This window comes from Toxorhynchites rutilus, chromosome 1 (assembly GCF_029784135.1).
Source record: "Toxorhynchites rutilus septentrionalis strain SRP chromosome 1, ASM2978413v1, whole genome shotgun sequence".
Classification (NCBI taxonomy): Eukaryota; Metazoa; Arthropoda; class Insecta; order Diptera; family Culicidae; genus Toxorhynchites; species Toxorhynchites rutilus.
This window is the reverse complement of record NC_073744.1, coordinates 191,947,125-191,966,040: the sequence shown is the minus strand read 5'-3', so window position 1 is coordinate 191,966,040 and position 18,916 is coordinate 191,947,125. Positions and strand designations below refer to the sequence as shown.

Genomic DNA, 18,916 nt, shown 5'->3' with positions numbered 1-18,916 from the left:
AGTTCACGCCCGATCTAAAAATGTCGTCATATGATCTTCGTGGAGGCGTGAGATAGGAACATTTGAGACCAACAGGTAGGCTCCTACCCTAGTGTTGATCCCCATTTGAGAACCAAATTATTATATATTATTATATCAATTTATTAAATTTGTTTTTGTTTTTTTTTTAATTTTTCACATTTGAATTTTTGGATTGTTAAAATTTTAGCGTATTTTCAAACCTTTCGGTTTTTCAAAAAAAAAAAAATTAATTTCAAACTTGTCAATTAAATTTTTAGAATTTTAATTTTTTTCATGTTTTTTTTTAAATTCATACAAAAACTTGAAAAATTCTAGAAATTCGAGAAAATCAAAAAATAATACAAAATTTGATAAATTTGTTTTTTTTTATTTTTGAGTTTACCGAATTATTATTTAATTTTATGTTTTTTTTTCATTTCTCATTTTTTTATTGAATTTATCAATATTGTTCCTTTATTTTTTCAAATTTTTAGTTTTTTTTCCTAATGTTTAGTATTTTGAATTCATCCAATATATTAAATTAAAAGCAAATTGTTTGTTTTTACTAATTTTTCAGTTTATCTATTTATAGAATCTATAATTTTTTTTTTAATTTTTAAAATTTTTTATAATTGTCTTGATTTTCGAATTTTGTTTATTTTCCAAATTTGTTGAATTTATTTCAATTCAAATTTTTAAACTGCTGAAATTTATCCAATTCAATGAATTATCAATATATAATAATATATTAATATATTAATTTTATTGAATTTTCCAAATTTATCAATTCAATTTATTATCAAAAATTTAATATTCAATTCTATAGAATCGATTTTTCAAACTTCGAAAACTTTTTAAATTTTTCAAATTTTTAGAGTTTATGTTCATGTTTTATTATTTTTTTTTAAATTTTTTGTACCGGTCGAATTGAATTTTGGAGTTCTCGAAGTTTTCAAATTTTTCAATTTTTTTTTCATTTTTTTCAGTTTTTTAATCCTTTTGTTTTCATTGAATTCATCGAGTTTTTCCACATTTCTCACATTCTCATTTATGGATTGTTTATTATTTCTACAAATTCTTTCAAACAAATTTGAATTTATCTTTTGACTTTTTTATTTTTTCAGTATTTTTTCAATTTTTACCATTTTTTTTCGAATTTTTCTTTAATTTTTGAGCCTTTTTATATAATAATTTTTTTTCAACTTCAACTTTAGATTTAAAAAAAAACAATAAATTTATTGACTTCATCGATTTTTGATATTTTTTCCCAATTGTAAATTTTTCATCATGGTTATAATTTCTTATTTTTCAGTTTTCCAACACTTTTATTTAATTTTTTGTTTAAATTTATATTGATTTTTTCGAGTTTTCCGTGTTTTAATTGAATTTAATTTTTTTTATGTATCGAATATTTCAATTTGTGTTTCGATTTGAAAAAAAAAAGAAATTTTGTGATTGAATTGATTTTTTTTTGTATTTGATTTTAATTGGATTTTTTTATAGTTTTGAAAGTTATTCTATTTTGAGACTTTTTTCTGAATCTTTTTAATTTTGCAAATATTTTTGTAATTTTTTTACATTTCTGAATTTTTAAAGTTTATTTTCGCAAGTTTTTTAAGCTTTAATTTTGTTTTTAACTCTAGAATTGTTTTCAGTCTTTGCTTAATTTTTTTTTTATTTTTTAAATTTTTAAAATGTTTGTATTTTTTAGATTTTTTTTGAATTTTTTTAATTTCTCACATATTTTTTATTATTTCTGAGTTTTTTGAATTCTTCAATTTATAGAGATTATTCTATTTATTTTCACAAGTGTTTTGTTTTTTATTTTTTTCTCGAATTTGCAATTTTTATAATTTTTTTAAATCAATTCATTTTTTTTGTTTTTTTTATTTTTTTTTAATATTTTAGAATTTTTTGAAATCAGTTTTTTTTATTTCATGGAATTTATCGAAACTATTAACCCTTTGCGTTCGAAATTAATTTTCCTTGAGTGAGACCGTTTTATCTTTCCACGTTAATAATATTTTGTTTATACCGAGTACCGTTGCCTATCATCCATAGAAACTCCATATACATTCGTGAAAAAGTTTTATACATGACCATTCGTTTAGAAAAAATGTAAACTATTACATCGTTGAATAAAGTATTTAGTATGATTCCTTGATGTGGTGGCTGAGAGCAGACAAACGCGACCGCAAAGGGTTAAATGTATCAAATTTGTTGAATTCTTTTTTTGTTTTTTTTTCAAAATTTCAAAAATCAATCTTTTTTTTATTTCTTTAATTTCTTGGAAATTTTCAACCTTTTTGAGTTTTTTTAATTTTTAAATTCTATCAAATCTAGAATTTTGAGAGTTCGGGTTGAACGACGGTGCGAACAAGACGTGCTTGTTTGTGCTCTGTCTTCGTCTTCAAGTTTTGTCGGTGTATTTGGAGTTTCGATTGGAAACCAATGAGGTACATATAGAGGTGGAGCAGTAGGCGAAGTGTATCTGTATTGGCAAGCAAAATATCGTGTCGTAATTATTTGCATTCAATATGGAATGTATATGGAAGAAACAAAACAATGTTCAAAGTACTCATGGTTACATGATAATTTGAGCCAAAGGGCCTGGCCGGGTAAGGGAGTAAAAAGTGCCCCCAAACCAAATCACTAGCTGTATGGCAAATATAGTAAAGGATATTAAATAAGAAATTTTGGTGGTTTATTTGAACCCCTATGTGGTTTGACGTAGGATCTATAGTGAAAAACGTACTTTTCGTTAATTTCACGCCATCCTCAAAAGATCCGAGATAAAAATTTGAAAAAAATACTGAATGTGCATCTTACTACGATGTATCAAAAAAAATTATCAAAAAAAAATTTCATCAAAAATTTTAGTACTAAAAAAAATAATGAAATCTTGAAAATTTTTTTTTTGGGATTTAGAGATTCAGTACTACTCTAATTCATATTTTAATGTGTTTCTACGGCTTTTCTAGATATGTGTGATTTTTTTCAGATTTTTTTCAGTGTTGCGCGGTATCAAAAAATTTTTTTTTTATGTTTCCAAAGAGTGGTTAGGTAAGGGAGTAAAAAGTGCCCCCAAACCAAATCACTAGCTGTATGGCAAATATTGTAAAGGATATTAAATAAGAAATTTTGGCGGTTTATTTGAACCCCTATGTGGTTTGACGTAGGATCTATAGTGACAAACGTACTTTTTCGTGCATTTCACGCCATCCTCAATAGATCCGAGATAAAAATTTGAAAAAAATACTGAATGTGCATCTTACCACGGTGTATCAAGAAAAATTATCAAAAAAATAATTCATCAAAAATTTTAGTATTAAAAAAAAATTATGAAAATTTGAAAATTTTTTTTTGGGATTTAGAGATTCAATACTACTCTAATTCATATTTAAATGTGCTCTTACGGCTTTTCTAGATTGATAAATATCGTCAAGCTGTTTTTTTTTAAATATCTAATAATAAAAATAAAATAATAAAAAAGAAAAATACACAGTACAAAAAAATGTTATAGATTTTCTGGCATTTCGAAATTTTGAAAAAAAATATAACTTTGAGACCACAAATTCGATTTGTTTTTTTATTTTAATCTTTCAATTGAAAACCACGAATACAATAAAATAATCGATTTCAAAAAAATAAAAATAATAATGCAGACGATGAAGAAAATTATTTTGTGTCACACAATGCTCTTAAAAATTCAGGAAAAATTACGCCACATGTAGAAAAAAGACACATACGAACGCATTTAAATAAAAATTTGAGCAGGAGTGGGTCTCAAAGTTATATTTTTTTTTTCAAAATTTCGAAATGCCAGAAAATCTATAACATTTTTTTGTACTGTGTATTTTTTTTCATTTTATTTTTAGTATTAGATATTTGAAAAAAAAAACAGTTTGAAGATATTTATAAATCTAGAAAAGCCGTAAGAGTACATTTGAATATGAATTAGAGTAGTACTGAATCTCTAAATCCAAAAAAAAAATTTTCAAAATTTTAATATTTTTTTAGTACAAAAATTTTTGATGAAATTTTTTTTGATAATTTTTCTTGATACACCATGGTAGGATGTACATTCAGTATTTTTTTCAAATTTTTATCTCAGATCTATTGAGGATGGCGTGAAATAAACGAAAAAGTACGTTTTTCACTATAGATCCTACGTCAAACCACATAGGGGTTCAAATAAACCACCAAAATTTCTTATTTAACATCCTTTACAATATTTGCCATACAGCTAGTGATTTGGTTTGGGGGCACTTTTTACTCCCTTACCTAACCACTCTTTGGAAACATAAAAAAAAAATTTTTTGATACCGCGCAACACTGAAAAAAATCTGAAAAAAATCACACATATCTAGAAAAGCCGTAGAAACACATTAAAATATGAATTAGAGTAGTACTGAATCTCTAAATCCCAAAAAAAAAATTTTCAAGATTTCATTATTTTTTTTAGTACTAAAATTTTTGATGAAATTTTTTTTTGATAATTTTTTTTGATACATCGTAGTAAGATGCACATTCAGTATTTTTTTCAAATTTTTATCTCGGATCTTTTGAGGATGGCGTGAAATTAACGAAAAGTACGTTTTTCACTATAGATCCTACGTCAAACCAGATAGGGGTTCAAATAAACCGCCAAAATTTCTTATTTAATATCCTTTACAATATTTGCCATACGGCTAGTGATTTGGTTTGGGGGCACTTTTTACTTCCTTACCCGGCCAGGCCCTTTCTCATGAAATCATTTAACTGGTTGTTTATGAAAAGATGACAATTATATCGTGGCATTCTTCGATTATTCATGTGGTAAAAAGGTCTAGAGAGCAGTCGTATGCTTAGCTCTCGAAACATTTTCGGTGAAAATTTGATTACTCGGCGACTATTATCTCACAACATACACACCGACACTGAGAGCCTTCGAAACATCAACTTCATAACGGTAAAATAATGAAACTTTATGTTTGTTTCCATGAACGTGGGGGAGTAAAAAAGGCACATAGAAATATCACTTTTATCCGTCTTATTCGACGTGATTTCACAAATATTCACTCGACGCTATCACATTGGCCTCATATTCCACGGGAGCTCTACAAAAATGTACGTTTTTAATTAATAAATTACTTCCTGAAAATAGCATTTTTACATGGATGAGGTGGGCAATCAAAAATAAACACAACGACTGACGTCACTATTTGCGAAATAGTTATGGCATCGCATGCTATGTCGCTCGAAACTCGACCATCTTCATTACCTTTTTTCCAGGACATTTATTGGAAACTATGCTTTCAAGCTTCGAAAAGATGAATACAGTGGATTTTCCTTGAATAAGTTACGCACAATTGTGGTTTAAAAGAGTGTTTGGCTGAGAAAATTTGTTTTGAAATATAAAAGTGTGGCCGCGTCGATTGTGTTGCGATAAGCTTTTTTTCATCTGGTGTTTCTAGTGCAAGTGTGTATGGTAATAACGTCTTGTGTTATATTACCCAGTGTTCTGACCGAACTACATTCCACTGAAATATGGATAAATTGTGAAATTGGAAATAAATCCATAAATCGAGCGAAGCCATTTTTATCTTCGCGTGTATAAGCGAAATTTTCATTCAATCGATGTTTCGTGAATGGGTGTGAGTGTGTGTTTTTTTCTTCATATCGAGTTCGAAGTTTCTATGGCGTAGTGTGTGTATCACCATAGTAGGACCGTCGGCATGGCTGAGTGAAAAGCAGTGCAAGCTAAGTTCTCTCTTTCTTCTTTCTCATATATTATCTCTCTGGGGAGCAACTGAAGTTGTTTGAAATTGAAGACAGGTGTGCTAAATTTTTTTATAACGTATACAAAATCATTCACTCATAGGTTTCCATTCCGCGCGTTTCATGTTTGCTCCTGTTTCGGGACACTCGTAGATACATCAGTGTGTATGTGCTTGTTGCTGCACAGTTCTCTGAGTGAGTGACGGGCTTTATAAAGAAGAAAGAGAGCATGTTGTTTACGTTCCGACGTTACGACAATGTTCACTCGATTATGATCAGGTATTTTGTGTGTAGATATGTGACGTCATTGTAATGTACGTCGTGTTTCTTTAATTATTTTAAACTGTCCGTTGGTTTGTTGTGTGTCTTTGCGCATTTCCGAGAGATCGGGGGGCTTTTGGTCCTTTTGGTTGTCTAGTGATGTCTTTCACTGTCGTGTCGGTTCTGTTTCCGTGTTTGTCTTGGTTGTCTGTTGTATTTGGGAGGGTAGTTGGATTTGAGTGGCTTTGGTTCCTTGGTTCCTTAGTTCTTCAATTTTTGATTCTACTGTTGTTGGGTCCTTTCATTCTTCAATTTGTCGATGCTTTGGATATTCAATTTTTAAATTTTGTGTGTCTGTCCTTCTTTGATTACCCAGGGATGGTCCATCTTCCCCACGATTGGATGTGTGCGGGGAGTGCGCGTTGAATGGCAGATGGGTCGCCGCTCCTGTTTTTTTGGGACGGGTTCTCTCGGTGACTTTTTCAGATTTCCCGGAGATGACTGTCTGTCGTTACAATTGTATTAATATAAGGAGTACGCGCGTTGAAATCCGACCAATTTTAGAAGAGTTCTCCCTGTGACCTTCTCAGGTTGCCTAAAGATAAGACCTCTTTCGCCGTGATTGGAGTTATATAAGGGGTACACGCGTTGAATACGATATCGTTGCTCCGATTAATTTTAGACAAGCCCTCTCGGACCTTCTCAGATTGCTCAAGGATAGCTCTCCTTTGTCGCGATTGGATTTATATAGTGAATGCACGCGTTGGATAACTCAAAACTAATGGATGATTTTCGGAATTCCATTTCGTCGAGTGATCAAGAGTTTGCGCTTAGATAATCACATCACTTACCGCAGTGAATCCTGATTTTTTTTTAACCATTCCCACTAACAACTATCCCTTCCATGATAAGCGCTAGAGAACCACGCTATAGAGGCGACCCTTCTGGCCTTCGGGCGGCGAATATCATACTAACATTCCTTCCCTTCCCCTGGTGACTGTAAGGACGTGGCCGGCGTCGTTATTGACCATTTAAAGCTCGAATCACCGAAAATTGCACAACGAGAATGATTTGCTAGTCCCAAGCGTCATTCTGTGTGTTCTTTGTGCAATTTGGTTGGTTCAGGTCAATCACGGAGAGCAACTACGAATTGTACAGTCTACCCAAGCTCAAGCTCAAGCTCTATTAAATCTAGAATTTTGAATTTAGATTTTTCTGAATTCAGTTACTATTCTTTTATTTATTTATTTTTTAAATTTAATTAAATTCTCGAATCTTTCTTTTTTTAATTTGTAAAGTTTTTAAAGTTGTTCAAGTTTTTTTTTGAAATTTTTGAATGATTTGGATTGAGATTCAGATTCAGATTCAGATTCCGATTCCGATTCCGATTCCGATTCCGATTCCGATTCCGATTCACATTCAGATTGAGATTTGAAATTTTATTTTTCATATGTTTATTTTAGATTTTCGATTTCGATCGACGAATGGATATTAGCTTATGTGTTTTTATAATTTTATATTTTCATTCAACAAACTTTATCTCTTTACTTATGTTGATCTCGACAGTTTTATTTTTTCCTATTCCTCCCACAGCACTCCTTTAACTCAGCACTCCAACCAGAGCACCCTTCAATCCTGGAATTCTCCGAATCGACTATGCTGCTCGCATCACCTATTACACCAGAATCTCGACAGCTTCTCAGAATGGCTAATCCTTCGAACGCTCTGTTTCTCTTCCTCCCATAGAAAGCATTTCTCCCGAAGAGGGGCCAAATGACCAAACCACTCTTCTCGGGCTTCGGCAAACTTCAGCTTCATTGATTCGAGAATTCCCCCAACGAGCAGAAATAGAAATAGAACGAATCAACGGACTATTAGAAGCCATTCGGATCAAAACATTCGAATTATCCTTCTTCTGATCCGCAACCAGGGAAAAGGAACCTCTCTTACGAGGAGAGACCAGTGCCTTCGCAACGCGATTCTCGCGCTCGGGATAACTCCACCAAAGTGTGCAATTATTTGGGGTTTCCCTCTTCTCATATTTTGCGTATTGATGAAACTTGAAACAACTTCCTTTTTTGCTCTGGAGTGGTGAGGTTGAATCGAATCCTGCAGCAGCAGCCGTCGCCTCCGGGGGGGAATAGACATGTGAGCTCATTTGCTGCTAATGACAGCGAGCTTTTGGAAAGCAATGGAAAATTTTCTTCCGCAAAACCCGGACCCGGATTGATGGCTGCTGCGATGTTCTGCTTTTGATGTGAAGTTTTTTCCGTTCCGTTCCGCGGGTGAGGGAATAATATTCAGAACAAAACTCCCACGCATTAGCAATAAATGCCGTGGGTTTCTCGCTGTGGGTGGCAAGTGGAAAATTCTGTGAAATCCTAAGCCCATGGTCACGCTCGAGGAGAACCCATTTTCGAGTGGTTCTGATGCGGAGAGGTAATTAACTCGTTTGAAGGACACTTCCTTCATTCGCCTTCAGCGATTTTATTCAATGTTTTTCGACTGATTGCATTCGAAACAGCGTCAAATTTCGAACTTGTAGCATTGAGCAAATAATAATATCCCGCTTGGATCTGTTTTCAATTAGAAATCTAATCTGTTGTTTTGTTTCGCTTCTATTTTCAGGACAAGTAAACGGTAAGTGCGAACGTCGTGAGCTCATTTCATATTTGTTGTGTCATATATTGTTTCGAAGCATTGGCTGTGGAAAATTGTCCGATACTGCTGACCAAACGCTGGCTCAGATTTGCCCGCGGCCAATCAATCTGCCAGAGCAAGGCGTTCAGGTGGAAAGCCATACGTTTCGGTCCGCCACCGGACCGGTCCGACGGACCAACGGAACGAATCGTTTGTCTCGTCGATCAATGTCAGCGCGGCCATTGCGATGACCCGAAGCGGTGTACTTTCTGCTGATTGCAGGCGGGGTGTGTCGCATGACGAATCGTTGTTTGTCAGAACCAACCGGGTTTCAGTTTCCCGGGGGAGACCGAAGTAGACAGGCAGACAGGAATTTTCAATTGCACACCGTAAGCGGTAGCAGCCATCGCAGCGCGACGGAGTGATCCAATCGTTTGGATCTGCGAAATCCTTCCAAACGCTGTGTGTTTGTGTTCGCTCTTGGCGCGATTGTTGACCGACGCATAAATCAGCACTATTATTTAAGTTTGAGCAAATAAATGGAACTGTCAACAGCAGAAGCGTACAGTTGAGACGATTTCTCGGGACTCAGCGCCATCGGGAATTGGCTCTACAGAAGCGGGTTTGTCATACAGACCGGCAGCAGCCGGACCGTTTGAGAGAGCAAAGCTCATGCTTTTTCGGGATTGAAAATTCCCATCACGAACACACCTTAACGCAAACAAAAAGCATCAATTGAGCTCCCATCCATCGTCGTGGATAGCTAACGACATCCCATCAGAACCATCTCTCATTGATTTCCCCATCAATCATCGGGCCAAAGTTTGCTCCGGCAGAGTGCCAAAAACGTTGTCAGCTGTCAATAAGCCTGGCGTGGTTCAGTTTATGTAACAACACCTGCTAACAACACTCGGGCCCATCGAACATCGTGCCCGTAAGTTGTAGGACAACCCAAAAAGCCGCACCAGCGCAGCCCGAACGCTGCCATAAAGTGTCTGCTTCTATGATGGAGTCATTATTCGCGTGGCACTTTGCAAACAGTTCGAGGGTCTGCCGCCCCTCCCACAACAACGGCCGACGAATATATCAAATGTTTTGCCACTGCCGAAATTGCTGCCACTGGGAAGTGCATCTCGTGTACACATTTCCAATGTCGCGACTGCAATGACGGCGAACGGTGCGCTGGAAGTGGGATTATGACGCCAAAATACCATAATGTTAGATGCTCGAAAAACGATTAATGAATATTCTTTCGGGGGAATACAATAAAAATGAATGAATCCCTCTGGAATTTAATTATTTTCAATTTTTTTCATGTTTAAACTGTCGTATTTTTGTTTGAAATCTTTCTCAACTCTCACATCTCATCTCGCATCTTTTATCTCTCATTTCTCATTTCTCATTTCTCATTTCTCAAAACGATGAATGAATATTCTTTCGGGGGAATACAATAAAAATGAATGAAGACCTCTGCAATTTAATTATTTTCAATTTTTTTCATGTTTAAACTGTCGTATTTTTGTTTGAAATCTTTCTCAACTCTCACATCTCATCTCGCATCTTTTATCTCTCATTTCTCATTTCTCATTTCTCATTTCTCATTTCTCAAAACGATGAATGAATATTCTTTCGGGGGAATACAATAAAAATGAATGAAGTCCTCTGCAATTTAATTATTTTCAATTTTTTTCATGTTTAAACTGTCATATTTTTGTTTGAAATCTTTCTCAACTCTCACATCTCATCTCGCATCTTTTATCTCTCATTTCTCATTTCTCATTTCTCATTTCTCAAAACGATGAATGAATATTCTTTCGGGGGAATACAATAAAAATGAATGAAGACTCTGCAATTTAATTATTTTCAATTTTTTTCATGTTTAAACTGTCGTATTTTTGTTTGAAATCCTTCTCAACTCTCACATCTCATCTCGTATCTTTTATCTCTCATTTCTCATTTCTCATTTCTCATTTTTTCATTTCTCATTTCTCATTTCTCATTTCTCATTTCTCATATTATATTTTTTTGTAAAAAATAAAGAAAACATTGTTGGCCCTTTTCAACAACTAGTCGAATTCGAATATTTTATATATGCAAAGTTGCTTAAATGCCCAATGTCTTTACACCCTCATCTTTCCATTGCTATCTGATATGGTGCTGCCAATGGCCAGCATTATAAAATAATGCCCCAAGTGATAAACAAGCGGATTGAATAATTTATTTCATAGTCCTATGACGGAAATGCGATCGTTTCCCCATTTATTTCAAATTGCAGTACATCTTCAAGGTCATTGAAATTTAATCCTAATCGCGACTGAATAACATGGCTACACCATCTCCAACTTTTTTTGACTTTTGTACATTCTTTCAAACGATGATGACTGGAATCGACTAAATCGCATTTATCACAGCTTGCTGAAGCCAAGTTACCAATATTATAGGTGTGCAATTTTTCTCGATTAGGAATTAAATCGTTCCAAAACTCAAAAACTTTCTAACGATCCTGAATGGAATGAAAATTGTACAAAAGGTTTTCCCAAACGACTTTCCAGTTAGCTGTTACACTACTCTCAATGCTCAATATCGGAAGGGTTGATTTCAGAAAATGACCATACAAATGCTTCGTGGTCGTAAAATCGGAATGTTCCTTAACAAATTTACCGTCGATTATCCATTCTCTCGCATTTCTTGTCAGTTTATCAGGATATTTACATGAAATCAAGTGAGATTCTTCTTTGATGACTAAAGGGTGTGTCACATCAAATTGCATCACGGAAAAAACGCTGTAGAAATTTAATTTTTAGGAATTATATCTTCAGCTTTCGCTTATAATCAAATAAGAGTGTATAGATTACGTTGGCCATGCTTCACTGTCAATTTTTCGTAGATTTGGAAAAATGTCGTCGAACGAAAAAGAGTGTCTTGAATCAATCCTGTGCACTCATTTCGAGAATCCGGAGTTGTCACATCGGGACATCGGTAAGATGCTGGGAATCGTCCAATCCACGGTCAGCAGAGTACTAAAACGATACTTCGAGAACCTAACCATCGACCGGAAGGTGAAGAACGGCAAAAATGGATGCTCCGTCAGTGAAAAAGATCACAAGCGCGTAGTTAAGCAGTTTAGACGTGATCCGAGAAGTTCGGTCCGGGATGTCGCCAATAAGCTGAATTTGTCAAGTTCATTCGTCCAGCGGACCAAGCAGCGGGAGGGCCTGCATACATACAAGGTTCAGAAGGCTCCTAACCGCGACGAAAGGCAAAACATGGTGGGGAAGACGCGAGCCCGGAAGCTGTACACCGAAATGCTGACGAAGCCGCATTGCCTGGTAATGGACGACGAAACCTACGTCAAAGCGGACTTTCGTCAGCTGCCGGGCCTGTTGTTCTTCTCCGCAGAGGACAAATTCAGCGTTCCGGAGGAGATTCGCAAGCAGAAACTATCCAAGTTTGCCAAAAAGTACATGGTGTGGCAAGCGATCTACTCTTGCGGAAAGCGGAGCGCCCCCTTCGTGATGACCGGCACGGTACACGGGCAGGTTTACCTTCAGAAGTGCCTACAGAAGCGCTTACTACCACTATTGAAGCAGCACGAGGGTCCGACCATCTTCTGGCCGGATCTCGTTTCGTGCCACTATTCAAAGGACGTGTTGGAGTGGTACGAAGCCAACGGGGTCACCTTCGTGCCAAAGGAAATGAACCCGCCCAACGCGCCGGAGCTTCGCCCAATAGAGAAATATTGGGCGATTATGAAGCAGGCCCTCCGAAAGAACCCAAAAGTTGTCAAATCGGAGGCGGACGTCAAGAGAAAATGGATTTCTGTTCAAAAAAAACTACAACCTGACGTTGTACAGAACCTTATGGACGGGGTAAAGAGGAAGGTGCGAGCATACGAGCTTGGGCTCGAAGTATGAATATAAAGAAAATGCCCAAAGTTGTTTAATAGTTTTTATTTTACTGTCTAAAATTTTCAAAAGGATCGGTCTACTGGGCGAATTTCTACAACGTTTTTTCCGTGATGCAATTTGATGTGACACACCCTTTATTTAATCATCTTTTGAAAAGAAAACATTCTTTAAATAAGGCTTTACATTTAGCCTCTGGATCAATCAAATTTAATCATCCATTCAAATAATCTTGGTACAGTTGATTTCTGTTTAATTTGAAAATAAAACCCTTGCAAATAAATTTTCCACAGGCAGATTTGGTTTTCCCTAAGTAAGCATTAGGTGGTGGGAAAATCTGAGCAACACACCACCAAAGTTTGGGAAGTATGTATATGTTAATTATTTGACATATTTCGAAAATATTCAATCGACGAACGCTATGTAAATAGAGGACAGCTTTAATGTTGTTGAATAATTTAGAATAATTCAAATTAATCGAGTTGTTCCATGTTTTCTCGAAAATAACTCCTAAAATTTTTAAAATTTCTGTTTCAGAGATAATTTGTGGTCCAAGAGGTGCACGATTAATTCGTAAAAATACGGATTTTTCAAAACTAATAGCAAATTTAGAAAATGAATCGAACATTTCAAGTAACCTATCAAAGCCTCTTCATCGTTCCTGATAAAAACTGTTATGTCATCAGCGAATGCCATAACATTTACAAATTTATCATACACAAAAACACCAGTAATGGAAGCTGCTATCTTACTCAAAAGAGGTTCTATATATAAAACAAAGAGTATTATACTCAAAGGGCATCCTTGGCGAACGGAGCAGTTGATATCAAGTTCTGATGTTAGAAATCCATTAATTAAGATTCGCGATTTAGCATTTTCGTACAATAATTTCAGGCAGTTAATTAACTGAGGAAGAAGTCCGAATTTTGACAGCACTTTCTAAAGAAAAGCACGATCAACTCTGTCAAAGGCTTTATTTAAATCAATACTAACTATACCACCTTTAAACTTTTAGTTTCGCAAGACTTAGTTAGTATTCTTCTCAAATCCTCAGGATTGTCAACGCATGACATATTATTAACACGTGCTGTTTGACCTTACAATAAGTTTACCTAATACTTTTCCAATTCGCTCAGCAATAATTTTTGTGAAAATTTTATAGTCACAGTTCAGCATACTTATGGGACGGTGATCATTCGAGGATAAACTATTCTCGCCCTTCTTAAGAATCAAAGTTATTATTCCATCCGTGAAAGATCTAGGTGGTCGTTTGGATCCAATTGAGTAAAGGGTGTGTCATTCGCCCAGTAGACCGATCCTTTTGAAAATTTTAGACAGTAAAATAAAAACTATTAAACAACTTTTGGCATTTTCTTTTTATTCATACTTCGAGCCCAAGCCCGTATGCTTGCACCTTCCTCTTTACCCCGTCCATAAGGTTCTGTACAACGTCAGGTTGTAGTTTTTTTTGAACAGAAATCCATTTTCTCTTGAAGTCCGCCTCCGATTTGACAACTTTTGGGTTCTTCCGGAGGGCCTGCTTCATAATCGCCCAATATTTCTCTATTGGGCGAAGCTCCGGCGCGTTGGGCGGGTTCATTTCCTTTGGCACGAAGGTGACCCCGTTGGCTTCGTACCACTCCAACACGTCCTTTGAATAGTGGCACGAAGCGAGATCCGGCCAGAAGATGGTCGGGCCCTCGTGCTGCTTCAATAGTGGTAGTAAGCGTTTCTGTAGGCACTCCTTAAGGTAAACCTGCCCGTTTACCGTGCCGGTCATCACGAAGGGGGCGCTCCGCTTTCCGCAAGAGCAGATCGCTTGCCACACCATGTACTTTTTGGCAAACTTGGATAGTTTCTGCTTGCGAATCTCCTCCGGAACGCTGAATTTGTCCTCTGCGGAGAAGAACCACAGGCCCAGCAGCTGACGAAGGTCCGCTTTGACGTAGGTTTCGTCGTCCATTACCAGGCAATGCGGCTTCGTCAGCATTTCGGTGTACAGCTTCCGGGCTCGCGTCTTCCCCACCAAGTTTTGCCTTTCGTCGCGGTTAGGAGCCTTCTGAACCTTGTATGTACGCAGGCCCTCCCGCTGCTTGGTTCGCTGGACGAATGAACTTGACAAATTCAGCTTATTGGCGACATCCCGGACCGAACTTCTCGGATCACGTCTAAACTGCTTAACTACGCGCTTGTGATCTTTTTCACTGACGGAGCATCCATTTTTGCCGTTCTTCACCTTCCGGTCGATGGTTAGGTTCTCGAAGTATCGTTTTAGTACTCTGCTGACCGTGGATTGGACGATTCCCAGCATCTTACCGATGTCCCGATGTGACAACTCCGGATTCTCGAAATGAGTGCACAGGATTTATTCACGACGCTCTTTTTCGTTCGACGACATTTTTCCAAATTTACGAAAAATTGACAGTGAAGCATGGCCAACGTGATCTATACACTCTTATCTGATTATAAGCGAAAGCTGAAGATATAATTCCTAAAAATTAAATTTCTACAACGTTTTTTCCGTGATGCAATTTGATGTGACACACCCTTTAGATAGGTTTACTTGATAATATATTTGACCGCCACCTCTGTGTTCTCTATTGTACTCTTGAAGAGCACTTCTGCAAAATATTTATCGTTCGTAGCTCTCATTGTGGGATATGCATGCATGCCAAAAGACAAACTATTAGTTTCGCCTAGCATAGAAAATGTTGCATTAATTAGCAATTTTCCTTGAATAAACTGAAATGCTAAAAAATCTCGGTTTAGCAGAGAATAAATTAATCAAAAACAGCGTTTATTATTAGACACAAACATAGCATATATGTAAATAGACTTTCCAAGGATACAGCAGAAGTCCCAATAAAGGAAAAGCACAATGAATGCGGTAGCACAAAACACCAGTAACTCTATGCTTCGCGACGCCGAGCCAAAGACATATGCGATGCGCCCAGCATGACAACACCGCACACTCCCCCCCCCCAATGCGTGCTGTTATTTCACCGCCGCCGCTACTGACAGCGCCAGCGTTCCTGTCAAATATTTTATCGTTTCGAGCTCACCTCGTAAATTATCCTGAAAATTGCCACATGAACATGACAGCTTACAAAGTGGGCTGAATTGGCCCAACATGAGTTCCTCCTGCCCTATGCTAGCCCCACTGATAGTGATGGGGAGGGAAGGGGGGGGGGGTCCGAGGCCGTTGGCGGTGAATGCACTTTGGGTGGCGCTCCGGTGTGTTTGCACAAGACGACGACGATGGGTTATCAGCAGAGTGTGTGTGTGTGTTCGTTATCATCGTCGTCACGTCCAAAGTGACACGCTTGTGTCCACTTGCTTGCAGTGCCGAACCCCTGGAGTGTGAATTGGAATTGGCAGTGATATACCGTCGGCGCGGACGCAAAAGTTTCTGATTTAATAAGCTTCGGCGGCGATGTGGAAGTTGATAACACCGCGCCGCGTGTTGACAAAAATGGAACTCGACGATGATGATGTCATTCGGTGGAATGATGATAGAGCAAACAACGGGCTGATATTTTTGGTGACCAGATTAATGAAAAATAGCAAAAAACACGGAGGCTTGAAGCCCCAATTGAAATCAATTCAGCAGGATCATGGCAAACATACAAACAGCTGCTCTTTATCCCGTGCTTATTGAATCTTGCATAATGGCACTCATTCGGTAAGCCTACTGGGAGATGAGGGAGGGATGCTGTTGAAGAAGCCTCATCTCATCGAGAGAAGAAATGTTGTTATGCTGTCGGAAAGGGGAGCAATATTATCCTCAAAGTGAATTCGAAAATCAAATCCGCGAAGATCAACAATCGATACACATGAAATTGCATCAATGTCCTCCAGGATGAGGGTTCGTTTGGGAAAATAAAAGTTCACCCTCGCATGGTTGAATGTATCTCACTATTTACAACGGGAAATTAATTCTAAATTTGAGCAATTCCAAATGAAATCGGTCTAAAAATGCAGATTTTAAAAATATTAGTCAGACTTAAGGGAGAGTGGCGCAAAGCGGCCAAAGTTTGAGTTTTTTGAAAACGAAAAATTACCCAAGGGAAATTTTAAAGGAAAAGGAAACCGAGGTTTTCGAATTATTTTTTATGCGAAATGTCTTAAAATTGCATGAAACGTCGAGATTTACTGTCATCTAGAAACAATTTTTTTCTTAATCCACATTCTGGGACTTTTTTTTCTGAATTTTTCGGAATATGAAACCAAAAGTATGGTTTAGGGCGCCAATATTTTTTTTTTTTTTATCTTCGCTTATTTTTCGTCGGCCTATTTCCGCCACTTTAGTGCCAATCACCGACATCAGGGAGGCGACTCCACCTGTTCCTACCTATCAGACTCAACAACTCATGAGCCGGGCCAACTTCTTTTACTTCCGCTCCGAAGGAAGACGTAACCAGAGATTTTTCGCCTCAGAAAATCCCAACGACGCCAGCTGGGATTGAACCCAGGCCGATCGGATTGTGAGGCTGTTACGCTAACCATACAACCACTGGCGCCGTCTATAGGGCGCCAATGAAAATGATAATTTCGATTTTTCATACGGAACTTCGTCCGAAATGTAGATTCACACGACAAAATACCTAATCCAAATTATTAGCTCAATCGGACTTCATTTACATTGTACATTACTCGCAGACGTTAAAATTTAAGTTTTTTGAAAACCGAAAAATCTTCGGAAATCGGGGTTTTTAAAATTTTTATTTGATGCCAAATGTCTTAAAATTGCATCACACGTCGAGATTTACAGTTATCTCAGTAATTTTTTTTTGTCGAAAATCGACTTTTCAGATAAAAAAAATGATCGAGCGCTGTTCTCAAAAAACTCGAATTTGAACGTCTGCGAGTAATGTAAAATGAAGGCCGATTGAGCTAATAATTTGGATTGGGTATTTTATCGTGTAAATCAACATTTCGCACGAAGTTACATATGACAAATTGAGATTACCACTTTCATTGGCACCTTTAACCATAAGTTTTGTTTCGTATTCCGAAAAGTCCCAGAATGTCGATTTTTGACAAAAAATTTTTTTTCGAGATGACAGCAAATCTCGACGTTTCATGCAATTTTAAGACATTTGGCAACAACTTTTTTTTTTCGAAAACCCCGATTCCCTCTTGGGTGATTTTCCGATTTTCAGGAATATCAAACTTTGGCCGTTTTGCGCCACTCTCCCTTAAGTCCGAAAGAGCAGGTATTTTGCATAGGGTGTTTTTTCAAGGTAGTGAACATTTTTTATTGGGTAACCTTTTGAAATTCGAGATGACCATTTTCGTTGGCACCCTAGGATTGATGTTGAAATGTGAAAAAATATACACTGAGAACAAAAATTAGTACTCTTTTTTTATTTACAAAAAAAATTAATTTGCAATACCTAAAATGTGTTTTTTTTAATTTTTCATATAAAATAGAAGTCATGTAGAAAATTTAAAAAATAAGTCCAAGATGGTAAAACTATTTTTGACGAACTTTGTGGAACATCGAATTTTTATGAATTTTCGAAACTTCGAATTTTTGTATATTTTGTATATCATTTATAGGTACAAATTATGAATCCTGATGTGATTTGAAACAAAAAAATCTTCTCATCAATTTCCTTCTAAATGCAGTCGTTCTCGAAATATCATTTCTAATTTATTGTAATTTTTTTAAATTTTTCCATATAAAATTGAAGAACAATGTAGAAAATTTTGAAAAATAGTCCAAGATAGTACAACTATTTTTGACGAACTTTGTGGAACATCGAATTTTCATGAATTTTCGACACTTTTTTGTATGTTAACAATCATTTTTAGGCACAAATTATGAATTCTGATGTGATTTGAAACAAAAAAAAAAAGCTTTTCATCAATCTCCTTCTAAATGCAGCCATCGAGATATTTGAAAAAACATTTCTAATTTATTGTCTTTTTATTTTTTTAATTTATCAATAACGAGCAACGAAGGGAAAATCGTAGGATTTGATGTCTCCGTGAACAAAGGAAAAGTAGAAGAATGAAGGGGAATACTTGCCTAGAGTATAAACAGTCGATCTCGCTTTCTGTTCGTTATTCGTTATTCGAATCGTGTGTTTTTCTTCCCGCGTCATAAATTGGACGCTTCGCGTAGTGTGTGATGAGCAAGAAGAAGAGGAAGGCAGGCTCGAGCACTGCAAAAAAACGAACGCATTGCATGAAATTTGGAGGCTAGCGTCATCTAAGGCGGCGGTGACACTGGATGCAGAAAAGTGGTCGTACGAATTGTATGCAATAGTGAAGCTAAACAACCACATTGAGTTGTATTGGTGTGGTTACATTGCTTCCCCCTTGCTTCGTTCGTATTCGTCAGC

The 18,916-nt window shown here is 36.5% G+C and overlaps 1 protein-coding gene across 7 annotated transcripts in view; it reads left to right on the top strand.

The window, feature by feature from the left end:
• LOC129762697 (uncharacterized) overlaps nucleotides 1-18,916 on the top strand; it is a 458,495-nt gene that overhangs the window by 321,211 nt on the left and 118,368 nt on the right. For 6 of the 7 annotated variants that reach the window (XM_055761194.1, XM_055761195.1, XM_055761196.1 and 3 more), the window contains exon 3: nucleotides 8,650-8,661. The exons of the other annotated variant lie outside the window; for it this stretch is intronic. In XM_055761194.1, the coding sequence (XP_055617169.1) occupies nucleotides 8,650-8,661 (12 nt within the window). The remainder of the gene's footprint in view (nucleotides 1-8,649; nucleotides 8,662-18,916) is intronic. 7 annotated transcript variants of the gene reach the window in all.